The sequence below is a fragment of the Tiliqua scincoides genome, chromosome 2 (assembly GCF_035046505.1).
Source record: "Tiliqua scincoides isolate rTilSci1 chromosome 2, rTilSci1.hap2, whole genome shotgun sequence".
Classification (NCBI taxonomy): domain Eukaryota; kingdom Metazoa; phylum Chordata; class Lepidosauria; order Squamata; family Scincidae; genus Tiliqua; species Tiliqua scincoides.
Window position 1 is genome coordinate 168,146,132 of NC_089822.1, and position 20,849 is coordinate 168,166,980.

The 20,849-nt window shown below is 46.0% G+C and overlaps 1 protein-coding gene across 1 annotated transcript; it reads left to right on the top strand.

The window, feature by feature from the left end:
• The first annotated feature begins 4,536 nt into the window (after positions 1–4,536).
• Positions 4,537–19,664, top strand: LOC136638875 (transforming growth factor beta receptor type 3-like). The gene is made up of 15 exons (XM_066612904.1): positions 4,537–4,667; positions 6,818–6,876; positions 7,030–7,202; positions 7,649–7,765; positions 8,604–8,772; positions 9,296–9,455; positions 10,887–11,028; positions 11,446–11,635; positions 13,266–13,519; positions 15,364–15,543; positions 16,158–16,475; positions 16,896–17,016; positions 17,389–17,463; positions 17,782–17,892; positions 19,591–19,664. The coding sequence occupies exons 1-15, from the start codon at positions 4,537–4,539 to the stop codon at positions 19,662–19,664; spliced, it is 2,274 nt and encodes a 757-aa protein (XP_066469001.1).
• The last annotated feature ends 1,185 nt before the right edge of the window (positions 19,665–20,849 follow it).

The following is a 20,849-nucleotide window of genomic DNA, read 5'->3' on the forward strand; positions in this document are numbered from 1 at the left end:
AAGATAATTAGAGAATGGGTGTTTTCAAGAGTTCTGTGCTAAACACTCCTGTTTATGGACTATGGGGAGTAACTACCCTGTAGGGTAAATTCAACAACGTAAGCCAGTTCACGGTCAACTCTTCCTAGGGTTTCCTAGGGTTATCTCTTAGGATGTTGTGAATCCCATTGCTGTCTTGATACTTGGCATTTGCTAAGTCTTAGAATCTGGAATTTCCTTTTTTAGTCAGCACCCTCCCCCCCCCCCGCCATTAGCCCAAACAGTTTGGCATAATTAGTTGCCTGCCTCCAAGTAGAGAGGCCAATTTCAATGCAACTTTTGGTTTTAAAAACATACCTACAGTAGTAAGAAGAACATGACATTCTTGATTACTTTTGAAAAGCTTTTTTATTCTGTTATAAAACCCTCATAGAAGCTTAAAAATAAAACTTTCTTTCCCTAAATGTGTCTTCCTCTTTTGCAGTGTCATGCATTTCTACGGTCTTGTTCTTTCCTGAAATGATTTTTACTCTGTTCTAAGCAATGAGATACTTTGCACTCGGAATCTAGAAGAAAGGCATAATGGTGACCTCTCAGATGATGACACACTTATTACTTAGGTATACATGTACACACTTAGTACGTGGCAGTTTCTGGAGTGGAAAGTGTTGTTACCTGAGAAACTTTGAAATAACAGCCTTTTAAAGCAGTTACGTTGGGCCCACACAACCACTTCTGGGCTGAATCAGAATAAAATCTCTGCAAATTAAAGAGTGGGGAAACAATGTCTCTTAGGACTACTAGAACTGAAGAATGTAAGTGTCATATGCCATGGGTCTTGAAATATGTATGGTAGGCATATAGGAAAGGACAGCTGTACAACACCTGGTACATTCCTGCCACAAAGTGCGTGTTAAATAGTAGTAGTTACTTTTAGTAGCAGTTAGTAGAACAGCATGTAAAGACCTGGTCTCACAAGGTGCAAGATTCAGGACTGAACTATTAAGAATAGACTGAACATACTGAGCTCACAAGTTGTTCAGCAGATCAAGCCACTGCACAGAGCATTACAAGTAAACCCTACTCAAGGGCACTGCTGATCTGCAGCTGCCAGCACAGGGGAAAAAGCTGTGTGCTCTTGACACCTGATCCTCTGTTGCCAGAACACCAACCACATTCTCAGTGATGTTGGATAAAAGGGATGTGGGCGAGATTGATATTGAAGGCAGGGGTGTTTGATCAACTGAACACACTACCTTTGATGTGGAGTGTTTGAGAATCCAAATTACTGAAAGCAGCTGGGACCCAACTGACAATTCAATGCATGTTAGGCCCAGTGCTGTTGTCGTCTCTTGTGAGCAGAACTTCAGAGTACATACACCCAGGCTGACAGTGGGGGGAGACTATGATGGTTAAAAGCAAGGCTGGTTATGGGGTTGCTCATGAGAATATAAGAAGAACCCTGCTGAATCAAGCCAAAGATCTATTTAATTCAATATACTGTTTCCAGGATATTTCCATTCTTAAGCAATTTCTAGCCCAAGAGAGAGGAGCTGTATGTAAGTAAGCAAATTGATTTTGGTATACTAGGTTTGAGAGGTGGTGATCCTTCTTAAAATCAGTCTTGCATTTCTCTAAAGGTGGCTTCAGAGCAGCCACTGCTGTCACTTCTGCAGGAACAGGCAAAACTGGAGGATGGTTGTGCACACCAGTGGCAGGGATCAGAATCTTTGATGCTCAGATGAGAGCAAGTGAAAACGGGCATACCGATTCTGAGAGCAGTGGGGCTGCCTGAACCTGGGGTATCAGAGGAGAGTGTAACTGGAACACCAACATTGTAGGGTTCCTATTGATTGTAGGTTCTCCTCTAATACCGCCTATCATTTACATGGTGCTTTCTGAATGTGCACAGCACACACACACAATCTTGATTGTGTTTTAAAACAACTCTGAGAGGTAAGTATCCCCAGACTGCGGCTGAGCGCTGACCCTGAGAGAAAATGGCTTGTCTATGGCCCCTTTGTGAGGTCATGGCAGAGGTAGGCTTTGGACTGGGGAAGTAATGATTACAGCTCAGTGTTTTGGCTGTCACCTACACATTTGGGCTCCTTACGGAGGAGTAGGGTAGCAATCACTTCTCAGTTTGGGAGTCCAGCAATGTGAGTGATGTCCAGTCATGCATTCCCTTATCAAGACTTCAATCCAAACTTGCATCATTCACTTAACAATGTGCACTACCTGTATTTCTTCTGTGGATTAAAGTGCATTCTTAGGTCTTCCACTAATTTGCTGTGTGGCAGAGGAGCAATTCCTGTTGATTTCATGCTTTATCCCATGCTTTATTCCTAGGGGTGGGGGGAAGCCCAGTTCTTGAGGGCCTCAAAGTTTACCCGGAAGTCTGCAATGTGTTTTGGGAAAACAGAGCATGATGTGTAAGGGCAATTTCCCCAAGGCCTCTTTGCTGCCACTTTGAAATTCCTTCCTTTCCTCCCGGGCTGCTGATTTCTTGTCCCCTGACCAGTGATCCATTAAAGCCAGGCCAGCTACCTGGCAATTTCTCCTTCCTGGCCCTGCCTCATGGGGGTGGCAGCAGGTCATGCTGACCCAGAGTGCAGTAAAGCATGGGGATTGCCATCTCTGCCAGTGTCTCTCAGGAAGTCTCCTCCTCTGCCTGCGTTAATCATAAATCCACCCATCTCCTTGGTAACCCAAGTGCTTGCTCTGTGTTCCTTATTTTGTGGGACATGGTCAGGGTGAGGGTTGCTTGTCTGGTAGCTCAGCTAGTTTTGGGGACTCTTCATGTCTCAAAGAATGACGCTGCTACTAGTGAGGTGAGGTCCTTGAATTGGTGGTAGGGGGATCAAAGTGGGGATCCTGATGCTTTTGCAAGTGTCGGCTCATTACCCCTCTGATTTAACACCTTCCTTCCACTGCTGAATTCCCTTAGAAATAAACAGCTGTCACCTAATCCAAACACCCTCCCCTCCACTTGTAACATGACCCTCCCCTGGGCCTAGGGTTATTTTTAACCTTCCATTGACCTGTGTGTGTGTGTGTGCGCGCATGTGTGTGTATATATATATTTATTTTTTATGCATTAAACCTTACCAGCCTGGGGATACGAGGCACTGAATTGTCCATGATTTCTGCATTCCCTGGAGTAGTGTGAGACTTCCCGCTTTTGACCCTTCATCTCAGGTAACAGCCTCTGTTAATTCATATCCATCTATGCTGCATCTTGATCAGGCGGTCCTGGAGCAGCCCTGCCGGACAAGGTAAGTGCTCCTGGCATCCACTCCAGAGTGTGGAGTTAGCAGGCTGAGCTCTGCGAGCTGCCTTCAGATGGGAGGTACTAGCAATTCTAATTACAGCCCAGCTAATCTTGTAACCCCAAATCTTGCTGACTCAGTTCATCCTTACTCCAAAACAGAGCCACATGGCAGGAAGCAGCTTTGGGAGGGAGGAGGGAGGTGCTATAAATGGAAGATCTTTAAAGGGAATAGATGGTTTTGAAGAGGTCAAACATGGGAGCAGACGGGCAAAGACGTAACTTGCTTTGCAGGCAGAAGGCCCCTGGTTAACGTTGGCCTCTCCAATCAAACGATTCCAGGATATGGGTGCTGAGAAAAACCCTGCTCAATACCCTGAAGAAACATTACGAGCCAGAGTAGATAATGCTGAGCAAGATGGCCCAATGGTCTCATTTGGAAAACAGCAAATTGGTGTGCTCAAGGAATAGAACAATCAGATTTTAGGAATCTGTGACTGCATATGTGAACAACTATCTTCGTCCATATTAACCTGCCTGTCAAGAACTAGGAGAGAGGCTCCTTTTGAGCCTTTTCCAATAGGTTGTGACATTTTGAAATTTGTTTGGTGGCAATATACAGGAGGGCTTTTTCTATAGTGGCCCCCACAGAGAGTTCTGTGAGTGTTCTGTATCCCTATAGTGTGTATCCACCTTCCTCCTTGCCAGTGTTTCACTGGAGGTCAAAGCACTAGCTCTTGTTTGGGCATTGTCTTAATTTTTATACTTTAATCTGCCACTACAGGATCTTGGGCTGCTGTTCTTACAGTCTTTTGTACTGGCTTGTTTTTATCATATTGTAAGAGGCCTTAAGTCCCTCAAAGGGAAAAAAAAAGTGGGCTAGAATAATAATTACACCCTTTCCACTTTGTGATGTTAATCTGAAAGGGTTGCCATCCCTTTCAGATAAGCAGATACCCTCTGTATCCAGAAGCATGCATTGAAGTGGGGGATCTTCTTTTACTCACTATGATTATGTGTGTGTATGACAGGCTGGTTAAAGGCATTGAGAGGAGTAATGAATCTGTATTAAGTGATCTTGCATGTGGACCTTTAGGCAGGATTGTGTTGTGTGACAGTAGATTAGTGGTGGACAGAGAAATACCTAGGAATGCTTTCCCCAAGACTTGGATGAAGAATTGAATTTGCTGTGTTTGGAGAAATTGGTCAGGAAAGGAAGTGCAGAGTTTCAAGAAGTTTTGATATCACCATGTTCTCTTGCCCTGGTTTTCTCTTTTTTCCCCGTTCACATGATGAACCTAGAGAAGATCCACAGCCTCACTTTGGATTTTGGAAACCATGCGTGGGAGCTGCCTGCAAATAGATTGCATATGGAGACAATATTTGCTGATGGTGGTCCTTTGGGGGTGCCCTGGAGAAGGTAAAGTCTGAGGTGCAGCTACCCCTGACCTTTCATCCAGTTGGGTTAGAAGTGCTCAGTTTGAGCTAAGGCAAGGCTGCTATTCATCAGGGAAGCCCCTTCAGCTCTGCTCTGCTCATAGTTTCAAAACACAGACTATTTTTTATAAGCAGGTAAATAAGCATGTACTTAGTATGCATGCCAAAAGCAAAACATATTTTACTTTAAAAAAAAAGGTAAGCCAGAGAGCAAGTGCGAGCGTGTGTGCGTGGCTATGTTCTGGGTAGGTATTATGAAGTCTGTAAAAGGGAAAGAATCACACGCTCTTGAATATATTTTTCTTTTCAACTTTGGATGTATTCAAGAGCAGGCCTTTGAACTATGCTGAACATCCCCTTCCCCCTCTTGAATTTTGAAATGGTGCCCCTAAATCAATCCGATTTTCATTTAGAATGCTTTTAATAGGAATTTATGATTTCCCCTGATTTTTGCCTTCTAATAAATGTGTAATTTCTTATTGGGCATTCTTTGGTGATAGTAAGCTTCTTTGTATCCACTTACATTACATATGATACAGTTTCTACATGTATTTGGTAGTCCACGGTGTACAGTGGAAGGTATACAGTATATAATGTTAATCTTGAGTACTGTACAGAGCTGGAAATTAAGTTCCAAGTGGCGAACCTAGTCTGGGTTCTAGATATTTCCTATATGGGAGATGCATAAGATTAGAGCCTTTTAAATAGCTGCAGAATTTTCACTTGTGAGTAGACAGTGGCTGATTTAGGCCTGACCTTCCATGGTTATCTGGGAGTCATTCTTTCTGATCTGAATGGTGAGGGAAAAGCATTCTACATGCACTGAGAAGTGTTGAGAAAGGAGGTTGGTTCTGGCAATCGACAGAAGTCCCCTTTTCCATTGGGTTAATTCCACTGCCCAGATAATTTGCCGCTATCCATAAAAACTCAGCAGCAGAAGCAGTTAAAATTTCAATAAGAAATACTTAAAACTGTTTCTCAAACATTCGTGTCTTCTATCAGAGGCTCCTATGACTTATGGAACAGAGAACCCTAGAACTGTTTTCTTTGTGTGGAAGTAAGGAGGATGGTACACTTCAGTAATGGCTACCTGCCATTAAGGACAGAGCTCAGCAGCATGAATTCTCCTTTGGTGGACAGGGAAATAGAGGAAGGCAGGAACATGTGAGAAGAAGGAAGTTTTAAATGGACACACCTTCACAGGCACTGCAGAGAGTAGGCAAGGAGGCTCAGACAACTGGACAACACACTGCCCCCCAGAGTCCTGCAGGCAGTGTTGCACCCATATACTGTACCAGCAAAAGGCACTCCAGTTATTCCTTTGCACATTCCAAATCTGAACAAGCACACTTACAACAGCAGTGTGCAGGTCTCTGTTCATTTCTCATAATACTGAACTGTAACCTTTGTCCATCCAGAACTTCTAAGGCAGAATGAAGCTAGAAGATTCTGTTCTGGGGGATGAGATTGTACAACTTTGGGCTGCAGATGGGGTTGAGGAATCGGTTTTTAAATACTCCCTCATGGAACAAAGCCCTCTCTGAAAGAAAAAATGCTATTATATCAGGAAGATGGATTTTAGTCCAGTTAATTCCCTGCTGTGCTAGCTTTCTTCTTGCAAGGACATTTTTATGTATGGGAGAGTGGAAGTGGTGGTTCTCTCTGTCCCCAGTTACAATTTGAGATGGAATAATCTATTCTGCTACTTCTAGGAGTCTGTCCTCACCTCATTCTGCTGCAAGTGTAGACCTGTCCAAATGACTACATGTGGCATTTATTGCCACATGGCTAGTAAATCATTTGTATGTTATGAGCCATTCTTACAGTCAGGCAATTTTCTCTCTGGTATGTTTAATGACAAACTCCACCCCTAAACTTGTGGCAGTGTGGAGAAAATATAATATATTCATATCCTATCTCTTCAAAAAAGCCTGAGGTGACCTGCAATTGAAACTATAGTTAGATCATAAAGCCATCATTCTGACAGCAATTAAACCAGAACAGACAAATAATAGGCAGTGGAACGGTTCACTGTTTGGTGATAGTCACAGCTGAGAGCAACTAACGGTACCTCATTGGCCATCCACCTACCTTACACCCTTTCCCACACTGCTTGTTCCTTACTTTCTGCAGGCCTTGCCAAATACCTAATATGCTCTATATCTCAGCAACAGAAAAAATTAGGCCAAGAAGTAAACTGAGGTATAGTTTTGAGCTCAAGTTCTTAGCTACTTTGGCCCAGAAAATGTGTCCTGGTGGTGGGAACACCTAGCATGGACCACTTGGGGAAGTAGTTCACCAGGGTCTTTCTGCTCAGGATGAAGCTTGCTCTCCTTTCTCTGCAGTTGCCTGGCGCCACCCCACTTGTCTCTCCACAACTGCCTCCTCTTCGCATTCAGTGCTGGGCTTCTGGGAGCTGCTGCGAAGGGGAACAGGATGCAACAGTCGAGGGTGCTCAGCCACAGGGCAAGAAGTGCATGTTGTCAGCCTTCGTGGAGCAGTGCCAGCAAATGCCCAGGTAGGGGGACCCTTGTCCATCCCCTGCTCTTTAAAGTGGTATAAGAAAACCCTGCAGGAGGCTCAGGCTGCCTAGCTTGTGAGATGCTACCCAGGATGGCAAACCCGATTGGGACAACTACAGTGTTGACAAGATTCTTCCATGCCAGGGCTACATTACTGCTGACCTTGCATAGCACATTCATACTCAAGGAGCTGGGAAAATTTGCCTAAATTATGGAAAGTTTATCTTATCTAAACTATGTGAAGAGAAACCATCCCATTTACTTTTAAAGGAACATCGTTTCCAGAAGAAATGACTCACATGTGGCTTTTTTTGTTGGTCTATGTTCATAAGCATAGTGAACTCCTATGCAGTTCACCATTCTGGGTCTCTGTGTTTAATTACCCCCCTTCTTCCCCAAAGAAAGGGTCCTGTCTGCATTAGCACATGTCTCTCTGTTTCAGGTGACCCTAGTGCTGGGCCCAGATCGCCCAGATCGAGCTCCCATTTTTGTGCTGCACACTCAGGAACCTGTATGCTGGACATTGCCATCACTACCTGGAAAAAACTGGACCTTCCAGGTGAGAAGAGAAACGGAGCAGGAGAGCCTGAAAAACTGAATGGGGTCAACTCAGTCAGGTACCTCTGAGGAGATTGTTGGAGCTTCTGCCAGTGCTGGATTTAGGCATAAGCTTAAACAAGCTACTGCTTAGGCCTTCACAATCCATAGGGGCCTCACAAAATATTCAGACATTTTTTTGGGGGGGGGACACCTTACATTTTATGTGTGCTGAATACCCTCTCTCACTTGCAGAGTGAGCCCCCAAAGTATCTAAAGCTTGGAGGCCCCTTGTTAGAAAATTACACCAAAATTTAAATGGCTTGTGCAGCAAATTTTGGTGTACAGGTGGTGCCTTGGTATCCACTGATTTGGTATCAACTGATTTGACTCACCGCTGATACCAGGGTCGACATTACAAGCAACCATGTAACAATAAGGAAAAAAGGTACCAAAATCCCATTTCCTACCTTTGTGCTCTTAAATTGCACCAGTTGCAAGCTTTTCAGGGTTACAGATAGCTTTAAAGACCTACTTCTGGGTTTCTTGCTCCTCTATTCTCACCCCAGAATGCATCTGTGTAGATGCTCTACTGCATTCAGCCACTAGATGAGGAAAATTTGAATGAAATTCTTCAATTTGGAGCAATGGAGGAGCAAGAAACCTGGCAGTGGGTCTTTAAAGGTATTTTCCACTGATTAGGTATCCATTGATTATTTTTATCCACTGGGGGTTCAAGAACCAAATCCCAGTGGATAATGAGGCATGACCTGTAATTTATTTAACAAGGGGCCTCCAAGCTTTATATAGTTGAGGGCCACACCCTAAACTAGGACCAAGTGTCTTCCTCCTCCTTTCAGGTCTCTCCTGGCTCCAGTGTCTCAGCCCCTGGGCTAGTGGCTTTTGCTGAGATCAACTTGCCAGACACACCAAAGAGCCTGTTGAAGTGGACGCGTAGGAGACACGGAGGAGTCACCTCTCTGGCTGAATATCATGGGGTCAACACAATCTACACACGCTTGGGAGCTGGTATGGGTGATGTGGGTAGATATTGGCTCTGAGAGAGAGGGTGGTTGTAGAATAGCAGAATAATGACAAGTTAGTTCTGTGGGGGCGGGGTGGGAGATGAGAAATTGGACAGTCAGGGTTTTTGTGTCAGTAATTGGGAGGGGCTTGAAGAGGGAAGAGGGCTCTGAGTTTTGTTTTGTTTTTTTCCCAAACAGTGAATTGGCTCTCAGTTCTCAGGGTCTGGTCTAAGAGCACATATGCAAACACTTTGCTAAAGCTAAGCAGGTTGAGGTCTGATCAGTATCAAGATGGGAGACCATCTCAAAAGTATGAGAGATGCATGATGTAAACAACCAGGCTTCTTCAATGTATATGATGGAGACCTTTGCCAGATGAAAAAAGCCAAAGTTCACTATGCTAAGCCCGAGCAGAGAGAAATCTCACAGTACTGGACCTTGCATGGAGAGGGTTAATCACAGCAGGTTTTTTCTGGGTTGCGTCTGTTCCAATCATTGCACACATTCTTCCTTCTTTTCTTCCTCAGATGGGGCTGCACCAGCCACTTGCAAATTGCGTAGAAATTTCTTCACGTCTGCACACTTTGCCTCTGAGCGCCAACTTCAACCTTTGAGAAGTTGCCTGAATTCTGACCCTCCTCAGGATCTGGAAGTTCACATCATCCTCTCGAAAGGAACTCCTCCAAGGTGTGCCAGTGCAGAGTCATGAGTGCAGTCATGATGACTGCACATTGTATTCTTCACCAAGACTCAATATATTTCATGGGAAGGGACTTTTATGAAAGGGTGACATTGTTCTTACAGTGGTGAAGGGGAGGGGATGCAAAAGTGTATGTATATACGAGGCAGATTTTTTCAAGAACTGTTCTATGAATAGATGTGTTTGTCTTAAAAAATATTTTTTTTTAAGTTTTGGGAGTCAGCATCTCCTCCCTGAGGTGAGACAGACACTCCATGCTGGCATAGCAGAGATTACAGGTTCAAAATGAATGTGGTCTGCATTGGCATCAATACACTAGATGTCAGGGAAGGGCAAGTCAGGTGTGGCTTGACTCAAGTCAAGTCATGAGTCTCCGCCCCCCGTGACTTGACTTGAAAACAAGTCATAATGGGAGCACTTTCCAAGTTGCCTGGAACATTTTTGCGATGAAAAGACTTGAGTCACGAGTCTTTCCCTTTAAAAAGCCTGCCATGGGAAAAAAAAAAAACAGGGCTGCTGCTGGTGTGTATGTGGGAGTTCTCTTTAAACATTGTGAACAGGGCAGGAAGGGATGGGGCGGATTGGTTTGGAGTGGGAACAGAAGTAGGAGGAAGGTCATGTGCAGCAACTGAGAAGCTTACCAGGATAACCCAACTCTTGGCAGCTCTACTCAGAAGTAGTCCCATTTGTGCCCATCATTCAATGGAGCTACCTCCTCCCAAGTAATAATGGAGCTCAAAGCAGCCATGTGGTTGGAAAGTATGATTGCTATGAATCCTACCCTGCTTCCCTGCCTCCCTTTTCCCTTGGCTTCTCCAGCCAATTCCAAGGCAAGAACCCCCTTGGAATCCTCCTCCTGCCCTCCCTCATCCAAAGAAACAATTCGGACTGCCCATCCTTCATCCAATGATCATTGGTTCCTTCAGAGATGGGCAAGAGAGCCCTCTCCCCCTTCCCCCTCCTGCTTGGATGCAAAAACAAACATTAATCCTTCCCCTGCCTCTTGGCTGCTGCTCGCCCCGTCTGAGTGATGGCCCCGTGAGGTCTTTCATGCTGCAAAGAAAGTAAGCAAGCACACACCCAGATACAGTCTGCATGTGTGGGGACCGAGTGCCAAGTCAATGGCTTCATACTCGAGTCAATTCCCAAGACATTGGTGCAGCTGATTCCAGTGTACACGTGTCAGCTGAAATGCTGATTTTAGGTACTTTAACTTGAGTAATCTGACTCAAGCTCCCATCTCTGCTAGATGTGACACTAGACCTTAAATGTGAGGAGGGAGCTGTGTACTTAGCTTGAAGAGTATTGGTGCTGGTCTTGAACAGCTTCAATGGCACATGGCCTCCATTTGTGCCTCTGTTGTGTGTTTAGCCTGGTGGTCTCATATTGGGGGTGGATGGCAGTATGCTCTTTTCCAGGCCCGGCTTGGCCCACTTGACTGTGGAGCTTCATGCTGCCAGACGGTCACCGCGTCGAGGGTTGCTCTTGATACTGAAGAGTGAAGGAGCCGCTCAATGGATGGTCCGGGCACACCGTCTCACTGGCCAGCTGCATATATTGGTATGGGCAGGATCGACTTCAGCAGTAGGTTTGTGCACTCTGGGCCAGCTGTCACTTTTTCCTTAGCCAATGTTGACCAATGGCCAGTATCTGGAAGGGAATGCTTGCACATGCACACATGGAGTTGCATCACCTTTCTTTAGGGCTTGGTCTTTGTCGTTGTTCTGCCAGCCACCACTCCCTTTACCTGGCTCTTAGATCTAACCTATAATTTCAAGCTTGTTTCTACTTCTGCTAAGGTGAAATTGGGAGACCTGTTTCCTTGCTCATGGCTCCATATTTGAAGGAGCCTGCCTGGAAGCCACTCTTCTGTTCCCTCAAACATTGTCCCCCTTCCCCACCACACTCTGTGGTACCTGTTGCTATTCTCCCTCTTTGTGTTCTGCACGTGTCATGCAGGGTCTGTTTTCTTTCCAGGCTTCGCACAAAGTTGTTGTCAGCAGTACAGATACAGACCTACCTCTGACTGTGACTCAATGTATATCCCCTGGGCTGGCTTATGACCAAGATCCTTTACAGTGGGCAGCAGAGCAGAATCTGCCTACGTTTACATCCTACACTGAGGCGGAGAATGTGAACCGATTTCTTCTTATTGTTGGGATGAATGGTAGGTTGTATTCAGCGGTTCTGAGTAGGCATGCATGGGAAAAGTGTCCCCCAGAGAGCTTCAGAAATATTTTCAAAGCATGAAGTATGCTTTCAGTGGGGCTGAAATGATCCCTGAAACCTATGAACTGTATTCTTTTTCCCAGTTACTTATAACCCAGTCTGCTCTTGTGGTGTATTTGTTTTCTTTTAAAAACTTTTGTGGGGCTTCTTTCTCGTTTGAGCTATGATGCAAGCCAATTGGGAATCACACTATGAGTTGGTTACATGTACATTTGGTTACAGTGTTGCTGACAACACTGAAGGCAACTAAGGGTGCAATCCTATAATGCACTTGGGCTGAGGATGCATGCAAGTCCCTTGAGATCCTCCTCCTGCCCTCCCTCATCCAAAGAAACAATTCAGACCGCCCAACCTTCATCCAATGATCATTGGTTCCTTCAGAGATGGGCAAGAGAGCCCTCTCCCCCTCCCCCCTTGTGCTCGAATGCAAAAACATTCCTGGGCGGCCCCAGGAATGTTGCAAAAATGCAATAAAGCCCATGCACCACTCTCCTGGGAGATAGGCCAGTGCGCATCTGTCTGCAGGCCTCCCTGAGCCACCTTGGGGAGAGGGTGAGCTGTGTTGGCCGAGCTTGGCTGACGCAGGGGTCTGGGGGGGCATGGGGAGGGAGGGGAGGAGCGAGGCATTTCAGGGCGGGAGAATGGCAGGCAGCAGTTGGAACCATGGGCAGGTGGGTGAGAGACGGAGCCAGGACCCAGCAGTTATGCCAGATCATGACCCCATTCTTGGGTGGCCCAGGACACTCCCAGGCTGCTCGGATTTGCTACAGATCCAAGTAGACCCATTGGGGTGCTGCAGAGTGGCACAGGATAAGGGGAATCATTTCCCCTTGCCTCAGGCTGCGCCACTTCTGGCCCCAAACTTGTGCTGAATACAGCACAGGTCTGCTGGCCTACCTGTTCCGGCACAAGTTAGGATTGCACACTCAGTCACATTGCCTGAAGAGGTGCCTGGAGAGGTGCCTGGAGAGCCAGGGGGTGTGTCCTGGTGTTGCCAAGACAACCAGGGCGATGCTTGCTGGTTTGCTGCACTGTGACAGTTTGCCCACCAGTACTGTGAGATAGGGAGTGCATCTCTGTTACTGAAGCCTATGTGGCAGTTCCCTGTTTTACTGTTCTGTGAGAGTGGGCAACCACAGTGCTGTGCGACAAGAAAGGAGCATTATCCCAGTTGCCTTGACAGTATGGAGATGCCCACTGTGCAGGAGCAGGTGAACACTATCCCCTTTTTTGTAGCTTCCCTAATTGTTGAAAAGGAGTTTCTTTTCATGTGCATGCATGAGAGAGGTTGCATTGAAACTGCATGCACTTCTGTTCTAGCTTATCCTCTAGAGATGTCTTTTTTATTATGCTCTGAATGCTGGACTTGGACCTTGGACTGGAATGCCAACTGGAGAAGAGAAGGAGCACATAGTATCCTGTTGGAGGTGCATCCTATAGTGCCCAAACTCTAATGGCAGTGCGATGATGATCACGTGCATAATATATTGGGAAAGAGTGGCTTCAAACAAGGTAGGTAACAGCTATGTATGTGAATGCTTTCCACTCACCCATATCTTCCTTTGCAGAGGCTGCACCCATCCCTCCAGAGGACCCTAAACCATTTGGGCCCATGCTTCTGCCTTCACCCAAACTCGTGGAGTTTCAGCAGTACTTCCCAGAGACTGTTACAGTAGATGAGGGTAAGAGGCAGAATGTTCGGGGCAAGGACACGTCTGCTATCCATCCACTGTCCACAGCCATAACAGACACAGAAGAAGTGGAGTCCATACTGTGTCTTGGGGAGCAGAAACCCATTCATGAAAACAAGGATATGCAGAGAGTGAGTAACTATGGTGGGCAACTGCAGATAAGTAGTGGAAATTCATTTCTTGCAGTGTGGTTGGGCAGGCATTCTCATTGTATGCCACTGTATAACCCTACAGCAAGAGATAGTGTGGACATGTGACACCACCTTATATGGCAACTAGGGTTCGTGTCACCCGGTGCGCGAGGCCAGCGCTTCACCCCCCTGCAGTGGGTGGGGGAACACTCTAGGTGGTGGGCGTGGTGATCTACCATCGCCCTGCCCCCACTGGTTTTTTGGCTGTACCTTTTGATAGAATAAAGATATTTCAATGTCGTTTGTTTCATCGCATTCTGCATGAAATTACACATTGATATATAACATGATGGTATTATTCAAACTCTGATTTTAGTGATTTTGGTCACTAGCTGTGTCACCTCCCCCCAGGGTGTCAACTTACTAACACCTTATTGGAGCAGTTCTCAAACTTTTAGCACTGGGACCCATTTCTTGGAATGACAATCTGTCCAGGATCCATCATAAAGCAAATTAAAATAAATAATTATAAATAAATTAAAGTAAAATCAATAAATAATGGGAAGCCAGCCCTGTTCCACCAAGTGAATTTTCTCTGTAGCCTGCCTACAATAACACCCCCCCCCCAAAGAATCAATAAGATTTTCACCCCTACCCTGAACCCAGTTCAATTTAAGTTAAACATATCGCTATCAGGACCCACCTGGCTTTGCAAATCTGAGAGCCCAATCCTATGCCTGTCTACTCAAAAGTAAGTCCCATTATAGTCAGTGGGGCTTACTCCCAGGAAAGTGGATAGAACTGCAGCCTAAAACAGAAAAAAATTTCACCTTACCCTGTCAAGCCTGTTTCATTCTTTTAATGGGGGGGGGCTACCTTCTGGAGCATTTGTCAAGCTCCAATTGCATCAAATCAGGACCATTCTGATGGCCTCACATTTCCCTTTGCCTGACCTGCCCAGGAGCCAAGGCACGTTTGTTTACTTGCGAGTAAACATGACCATGTGGCTTAGTTTTGCTTTGCATAGGGCTCAATACATCCTCCAGCTTGGAGGGAGGGGCCTCCTTTTTGGGTGTTTTTTGGGGGCTACATTCATTGGATCAGGACCATTCTGGTGTCGTTGGATTCTTCTCAGCCTGCCCTTTCAGATGGACTAAGGCATGTTCACCTACTCATGAGTAAATACGTGATACCTCTTAGTTTCTCTTTCCATTGGGCTCCATGCATTTTTTGTTTTCCGGTTTTTTGCCAATAATTTTTGATAGAAATGAGATATTTCACTCCTGTTTTTGCATTGCATTCTGCTTGAAATTCTGCATCCAACGGTATATGACATAATGGTATTACTCCTCACCACCATGATTTTAGTGCATCATCCTCCCAGTGTGTGTCAACCCCCTCTTGCGTGTCACCCGGTGCGGCCCGTACCCCCCTAGCAACACCACTGATTATGGCATCAAGCCATTGATTCATCTAGTCTGGTACCTGCCTACTCTGACTTGCAGTGGTTCCTTCATATATTGGAGTGAAGTTTCCCCAATGTTCTCAGTGAGCTTTCTAATTGCCAGGAACTCCCCCCTACCAGAATTTCTGCAACTAAGGTTCTCTTCTACTACAATCTGGGAAGTCACTTGACTTTCCTGAGTTGTGTTTGAGGGTTTTACTTTTATTAAGGCAGGATGCAAGGACTTTAGGCTGGACATAAGCAATCTTTCTTGGTATAGGGCTATTCTGCTCAGCAGCCAGCCTCTGATCAGAATGCCCAGAGGCTCTCATCCTGAAGACCTCCCAACGCAATAGCATATCCGTTTCACTGTACAGGCCCCTCTGCTTCTCTGCTGCAGGTCTCCTGTGTCTCACTGCCTTCAACCCAGACATCTCCCCTGGAAACCACCATGCCCTTCCAGGACCTCCCTTTTCACCTTGGTAATGTCTTGCTCAACCTAGAGGTCTCCAACTCTGAGGCCTTTACCAAGCAACCAGGACCTTGCACAGTCTCAGCCAACAGTCGGGTCTTTGTAGAGGTAATGTTGATACTGACTTAGCAAATGCTGGCTTTTGTTGCAGAAACAGGCCATAGAGTTCTGTTCCTAAATGAGTCAGAACCTGTAGGCTTTGTCTGCCATCTTCGTCTGGAGACAGTGATAAGGAGGGTTGGACCTTGAGCAGAGAGGCTGACAGCTGGTTGTCTTGCTCTTTCATTGAAGTGATCGATTATAGTGCAGTTGTCAAAGGACCGAACAATGCTGTGGGCAGTTTTCCACAAGGTTTATTGTGTAGGGCTCATTCAGAGTTCATGGCACACTCAGGGCAGTTTGGGGGAAATAGCAGCAGCTTGGCTCATGACAATTATCCAGCAAAAGTAAGGCAACATGATTTGTACCATGGCACCATGTGGACTTTGCATGGCCTACTCCCTTTTCCCAGCCTTTCAGGATTGGGCACTGTTTCAGGCAAGGAAGGTGTCAGGAGCCCAGGCTTTATGGATCCATTCCCAGGAGGGTGGGATCCAGTGAACCAGATGTAGAAAATGTGGAAATGGTTAGTCTTGCGGGATGGGGTAGGGTTTTTTTTTGTTTTTTTTTTTTGCAAGAATTGTGTTTACAGACTAGATGGTTTGTTTCCCTTCCTTCTCCAGGCCTCCCTGGCTACATACGACTTGTGCCTTGGCTTCACCATCCAGCAGTGCTTCATTTCTCCCTCCTCAGACCCTTCACAGACTTCTTCATATATACTGATTCAGCATGGCTGTGCAGCTGACACCGATATTGTTTTGTCAAGATCTGAGCAAGCAGCCCAGGGTCAGGCACTGCCTCCTGGATACCAGGAACGCCAACGGCTGAACTTCATGCTCCAACCTCGCTCCAATGATTCTATCCAGTTCCTGCACTGTCGCCTGACACTCTGCAGTAGGGAGCCTTGGGACTCCAGCAAGCCTAGGGCCCTGATCCCCAAGGTCTCTGTCACTCAGCCTCCTTTAGCTATGCAGGGAATACTGCTCTTTAGTGGCTCTCAGGTGACAGGAAGATACTGAAAGTTTTATTGCCTCAGAAGAGGCTGTCCTAATGGGAGAGTTTGTCCTAATGGGAGAGGCATTGGAAACTATTGCTCCGTCCCTGCACCTGAGAGGAAGGGGGGTGTGCTGAAAAGTGATACCTAGAGGAGTTGGGATCAAGAAAAATCTCCTGGGAGGGAGGGAGAGGCTCTCTGGAATGAGCTTGCCTATGGAAGCCCCCCAGCTAGTATGAGTTCTATTTCAGGGAGGTGAGATAACCAGGATTGCTGAAAAGTATAGGGAAGTATCTGGGCCCAGGCTGTGATGGCTCTTTCCCACTGCTGGAAAGGGACACTGTTTTGAGGCAGGTTTTTGTTTCAGTGCCAGTCTGAGACCGAGGTCTGCAGAGGTGAGGAGGAGCTGGCCAGTGGGCGCTTCCAGCGTACCATCACAAAGCCCATCATAGTGACTGTGGAGACCCCACCCAGAGCTGCCACTTCAGGTAGGAGTTTGACTGGGGTTCAGGAGCATGGCAGTAAGTGGGCTGACAACATGGATGCCTTGCAGCCCCGCACCCCTATTTCCCTATTCCAGAACAGTGACTGTGGTTGAAGAGGGCTGTTTGCAGAATTCTCTTTAGGTGAAGGAGGTAGTCATGGTGGGTGGCCCCTCTGCTGCAGCCCAGTGAGTAGTATCACAGAGCACATTTCCTGAGAGACTTGTTCATGCATCTATTCTCACCAAGCCATGTGCTTGAATTGTGCTGCTGATGGGAAGCAAAGGAGCTGTGCTGGCCAAAAGAATCCAAACACCGGCTTGCTTCTTTTGGAGGGCACTTATATCCCAATGTTCTTCTTGGCATCCTTTATTGCAGATCATTCCCTGGTTAACCAGCAAGGAAAAGTGCCTAAGGATATAACCCACTCACGGAAAGTGCAGCCAGTCCCAAGTAAGTGAAAGTCACTGTTTGGCCTCCACTGGGATTGAGAGTAGGCTTTTTCATTCTAGACATGGATTTCATCCCTAGATCTGTGTCTGAGTTTCTGTGAGTATGTCTACTCTACGAGAATGTCTAGTGTTCTTCAAATGGGAGAGACAGTGGTGCCACTGAGCATTGATTACTATGGCTGTCTTTTTCCTTCTGGAAATGGGTTGAAGCAGGAACCTGTTCCTGGGATTTCATTCAGTATCAACTCTGAGAGCCCTGGATCATCTCCTTTAAGCGGTGGGCTTCTTTTCTTTCTTTACCATGTCCCCTTCTCTGCAGCTGCAGCTGCCCCAGGCCTGGAGCTCCCAGCTGTGGTTGGCATAGCCTTCTCAGCCTTCATCATTGGCATATCCCTCACTGGTGGGCTCTGGCTCATTCATTCCCACACAGGTAGGTGTGAGGAGACCACCTGTGCTTACCTATTTCACATGAGAGTAGCTTGGCAAAGCCTATGAAAGACAATTGCAAGCAGCTGATTGCAATTGTAAGTGTGGGCTTGCTGGTGTGTGGGGGGGAGGAGGGTATTTTTCCTGTCCTGGAATTACAGATTGTTGCCTCTTTAACCTCAAAAAAAAAAAAAAGCAATCCACTGAATTAGATATATGCCTAAAGGGCACTAGCAATTCCTCTGAGGCACAGCCCGCCCAAGAATTGCAAGCATGTGGTGTTTTTCCTCCATGCTGATCTGCAGGACTTTTACCCTGTTTAGTGTCCTGAACTTCTGGAAACCAAATGAATCCTTTTCAGCTGGGTTCCAGGCAGGATCAGCTTGGAGGACCATAGCCCTTAGGTGCTCTGTGATGAAGTGAGTTAAATACAAATTAGAATCAATAGCTTTGAAATGCCTGGGCTTAATGCCACAAAGCAGATACTCTGTCTAGCAAATTCTGTGCTTGGTATGTTATGACAAGAAGACAAATGTGAGTCAATATGGTTTGCATAACTATATTTGTCAAGCAGTTTTTCCCCTCTAGAGTAAAAGAAAGGGGAGAGATAGCAAAATGCAAGGGCTGGACAGTTGCAGGTCATGAAGCAGTGGTCAGAGGAGAGGAAAAGGAATTTGTATGCATATGGAAATCTGAGCCCCAGGCCAATCCATTGCCTTCTTTTTGTTTCTGATCTTTTTAGCAAACACTGCTAAAATTGCTCCTGCATTTTCATTTTTCTCTGAAACAATGTGATGTAGAAACTTCCTGCTTGTAAAATATAAAAATGGAATTTCAGAGTTGTGAAACTTCTACCACTTTGTGTATTTAGTATACTGCACATGTATATTACCACATATTCTGTGTACGGGCTGTAGGTCATATTTACTGGCAGCTTTCAAGGCAGCTGTCAAAGAGAGAAACCAATTGAGAGGTCTTTGGGAAAATAAACTTGGTGGTAGGAGTGTTGAGAGTGGGGTCCTCATTTCTGCCCTGGTTGTGAAGGGATCTGAGCTGCATGCCAGGGGTTGTCTATACCACAAACATAGTGGCTTAATACTAGTTTAAGAATTGTGCCCTCCCTGAAAGAATAACTTGGTGAGGTTCCCTCATAGCTTGATGAGATGGTTGAGAATTTTGTTAGCTGCAGCTCCCAGAAAAGATGACTGTGAAGCCAGGACTGTTATGTGAGCTTCTCTGACCTCAGCATTTGGTAATGAAAAGCTATTAACAGGCATACTCTTTAAATAAATAAGAGCTGGCAGGGCAGACCCCAGGACTAGAGGGGCCAAATGTGGGCAGCTTATGCAGGCCCCTCCACTCACCAGACATCTGTGGCAGCTGCAGTAAGCCAGAAGTTTGTGGTGCTGCGCACAAAGCATGGCACCCAGAAATAGCTGGCAGTGACATATCACTGTCAGTGACATACTGTGTTCTGGGAGGCCCATTTCAGATCAAACAGTCCCAGAGGAGGGCAAGCAAGCCCACACTCAGCTTGCCATGCTGCCCTCCCAGGCTGCCAGATGATGGCTTGCAGCAGTGGGAGATTTGCCCGCTGCTTCTGTTCAGGGTCCCCATGTCATGACATAGACCACACTGCTCTAAGGCTGGCCATGAAGGTAGAAAAGGTAGAATGTCTACACTATATGTTCTTTCCTGGCAGATTCTGAAGAAATAGCAGTTCCAAAGTCCCTGGCTGCTCCCTCAGCTGGACCTGCCCGTGATGCCCTAGCATAAAAGTTCTCATCTGAATGCAGGTACCTGTAATTAGAAATGAAGTTTGGGAACTGTAATGGCAAAAAGGGGCACTGAAAGGTAAAATTCATTGCAGTGAATGGAGCAATGTACAAAGTTTCCCCAGTACTAGTGAACTGTGCACCAAATTATTAACATTTAGCACAAAGCATCCTAAATTATGTGATTTAAGCCATTTCTGCCCAAAGTAGCATATACCCACAGGGATCAAATATGTATATCTGTGGGCTGGACAGAAAAGGGGTTAATAAGATCACCAAAACATGGATGAATGCGTGATTTTGGTTGTACCATTTAATGATCTTGTGTGTTTTTTGGTTGGGGCAGATGGGAAAGAGAAACAGAGCATGGGAAGTGAGTCACAATTTAGTGTCTTGCCTGGTTGCCAAGGTGAAAATCACCAGGATCTGTAGCTAGCTATTTCTCAATGTCAGGTGCTTGATACAGAGAAAAAGGTAACTGTTCTTGAAACACATGGCCTTCCACAGGCAGGACAAGGCATGTTCTTGCATGCCACCCCATCCCCATTTGTTAGTGGAGCCTGAGTACAAATATTCCATGGCCTGGGCTGCTCTTACAAGTGACATTTTGAATGTAACTGAAACGTAAAAACAGTGTTGGAAGGTATATGGCTTTTCATGCATGCAGATTTTCTATTTTGTAGGTTCTTTTGGGGAAGAAGCGTGTCTTGGTGAACTTACTTGTGTTCTCCTGCACCAGAAATTCTCCGGCTGACACTTTTATGCTTTGAAGTCTTTACAACTCTGTCCTAGTTGGCTGAATCCAAAATCTTTCAATGGTCAATAACCACATGCTGTAACTTAAAGGAGTGATTCTGGTAGCTGTCACCAGAATGGTGGCTATTCATTTCCATGCTGCTGAGAGGGCAATGTGGAACTTTCTTACTCTAGTCCCTGGCAGAAGCACATTACATTCCACTGCCATCTATCAAGATTTGCTGCCCAGCTGTCAACTGCCAACAGGGCTTTGCATTTGCACTCATGCCTGCTTTAGCACTTGGGGAGAAGAAAAAGGGCTCAGGTGGGCTTCACAGACATTCCCATTCGGAAACCTGGACAAAGCATTGCCTGTCTTCATGCTTACAGTAGTATATCTCTCCTGTGTTTAGGTTGAAGCTTTACCTGGGTGGGGGGGGGGCGGAAAGTG

What these genes read in the sequence shown, in the direction of transcription:
- LOC136638875 (XM_066612904.1), top strand. Translation starts at nt 4,537, where the DNA reads ATGATGAACCTAGAGAAGATCCACAGCCTCACTTTGGATTTTGGAAAC. An exon ending in GAAAAAACTGGACCTTCCAG is followed by an intron (nt 7,766 to 8,603) that starts GTGAGAAGAGAA and finishes TCCTCCTTTCAG; the next exon opens with GTCTCTCCTGGCTCCAGTGT. An exon ending in CTACACACGCTTGGGAGCTG is followed by an intron (nt 8,773 to 9,295) that starts GTATGGGTGATG and finishes TTTCTTCCTCAG; the next exon opens with ATGGGGCTGCACCAGCCACT.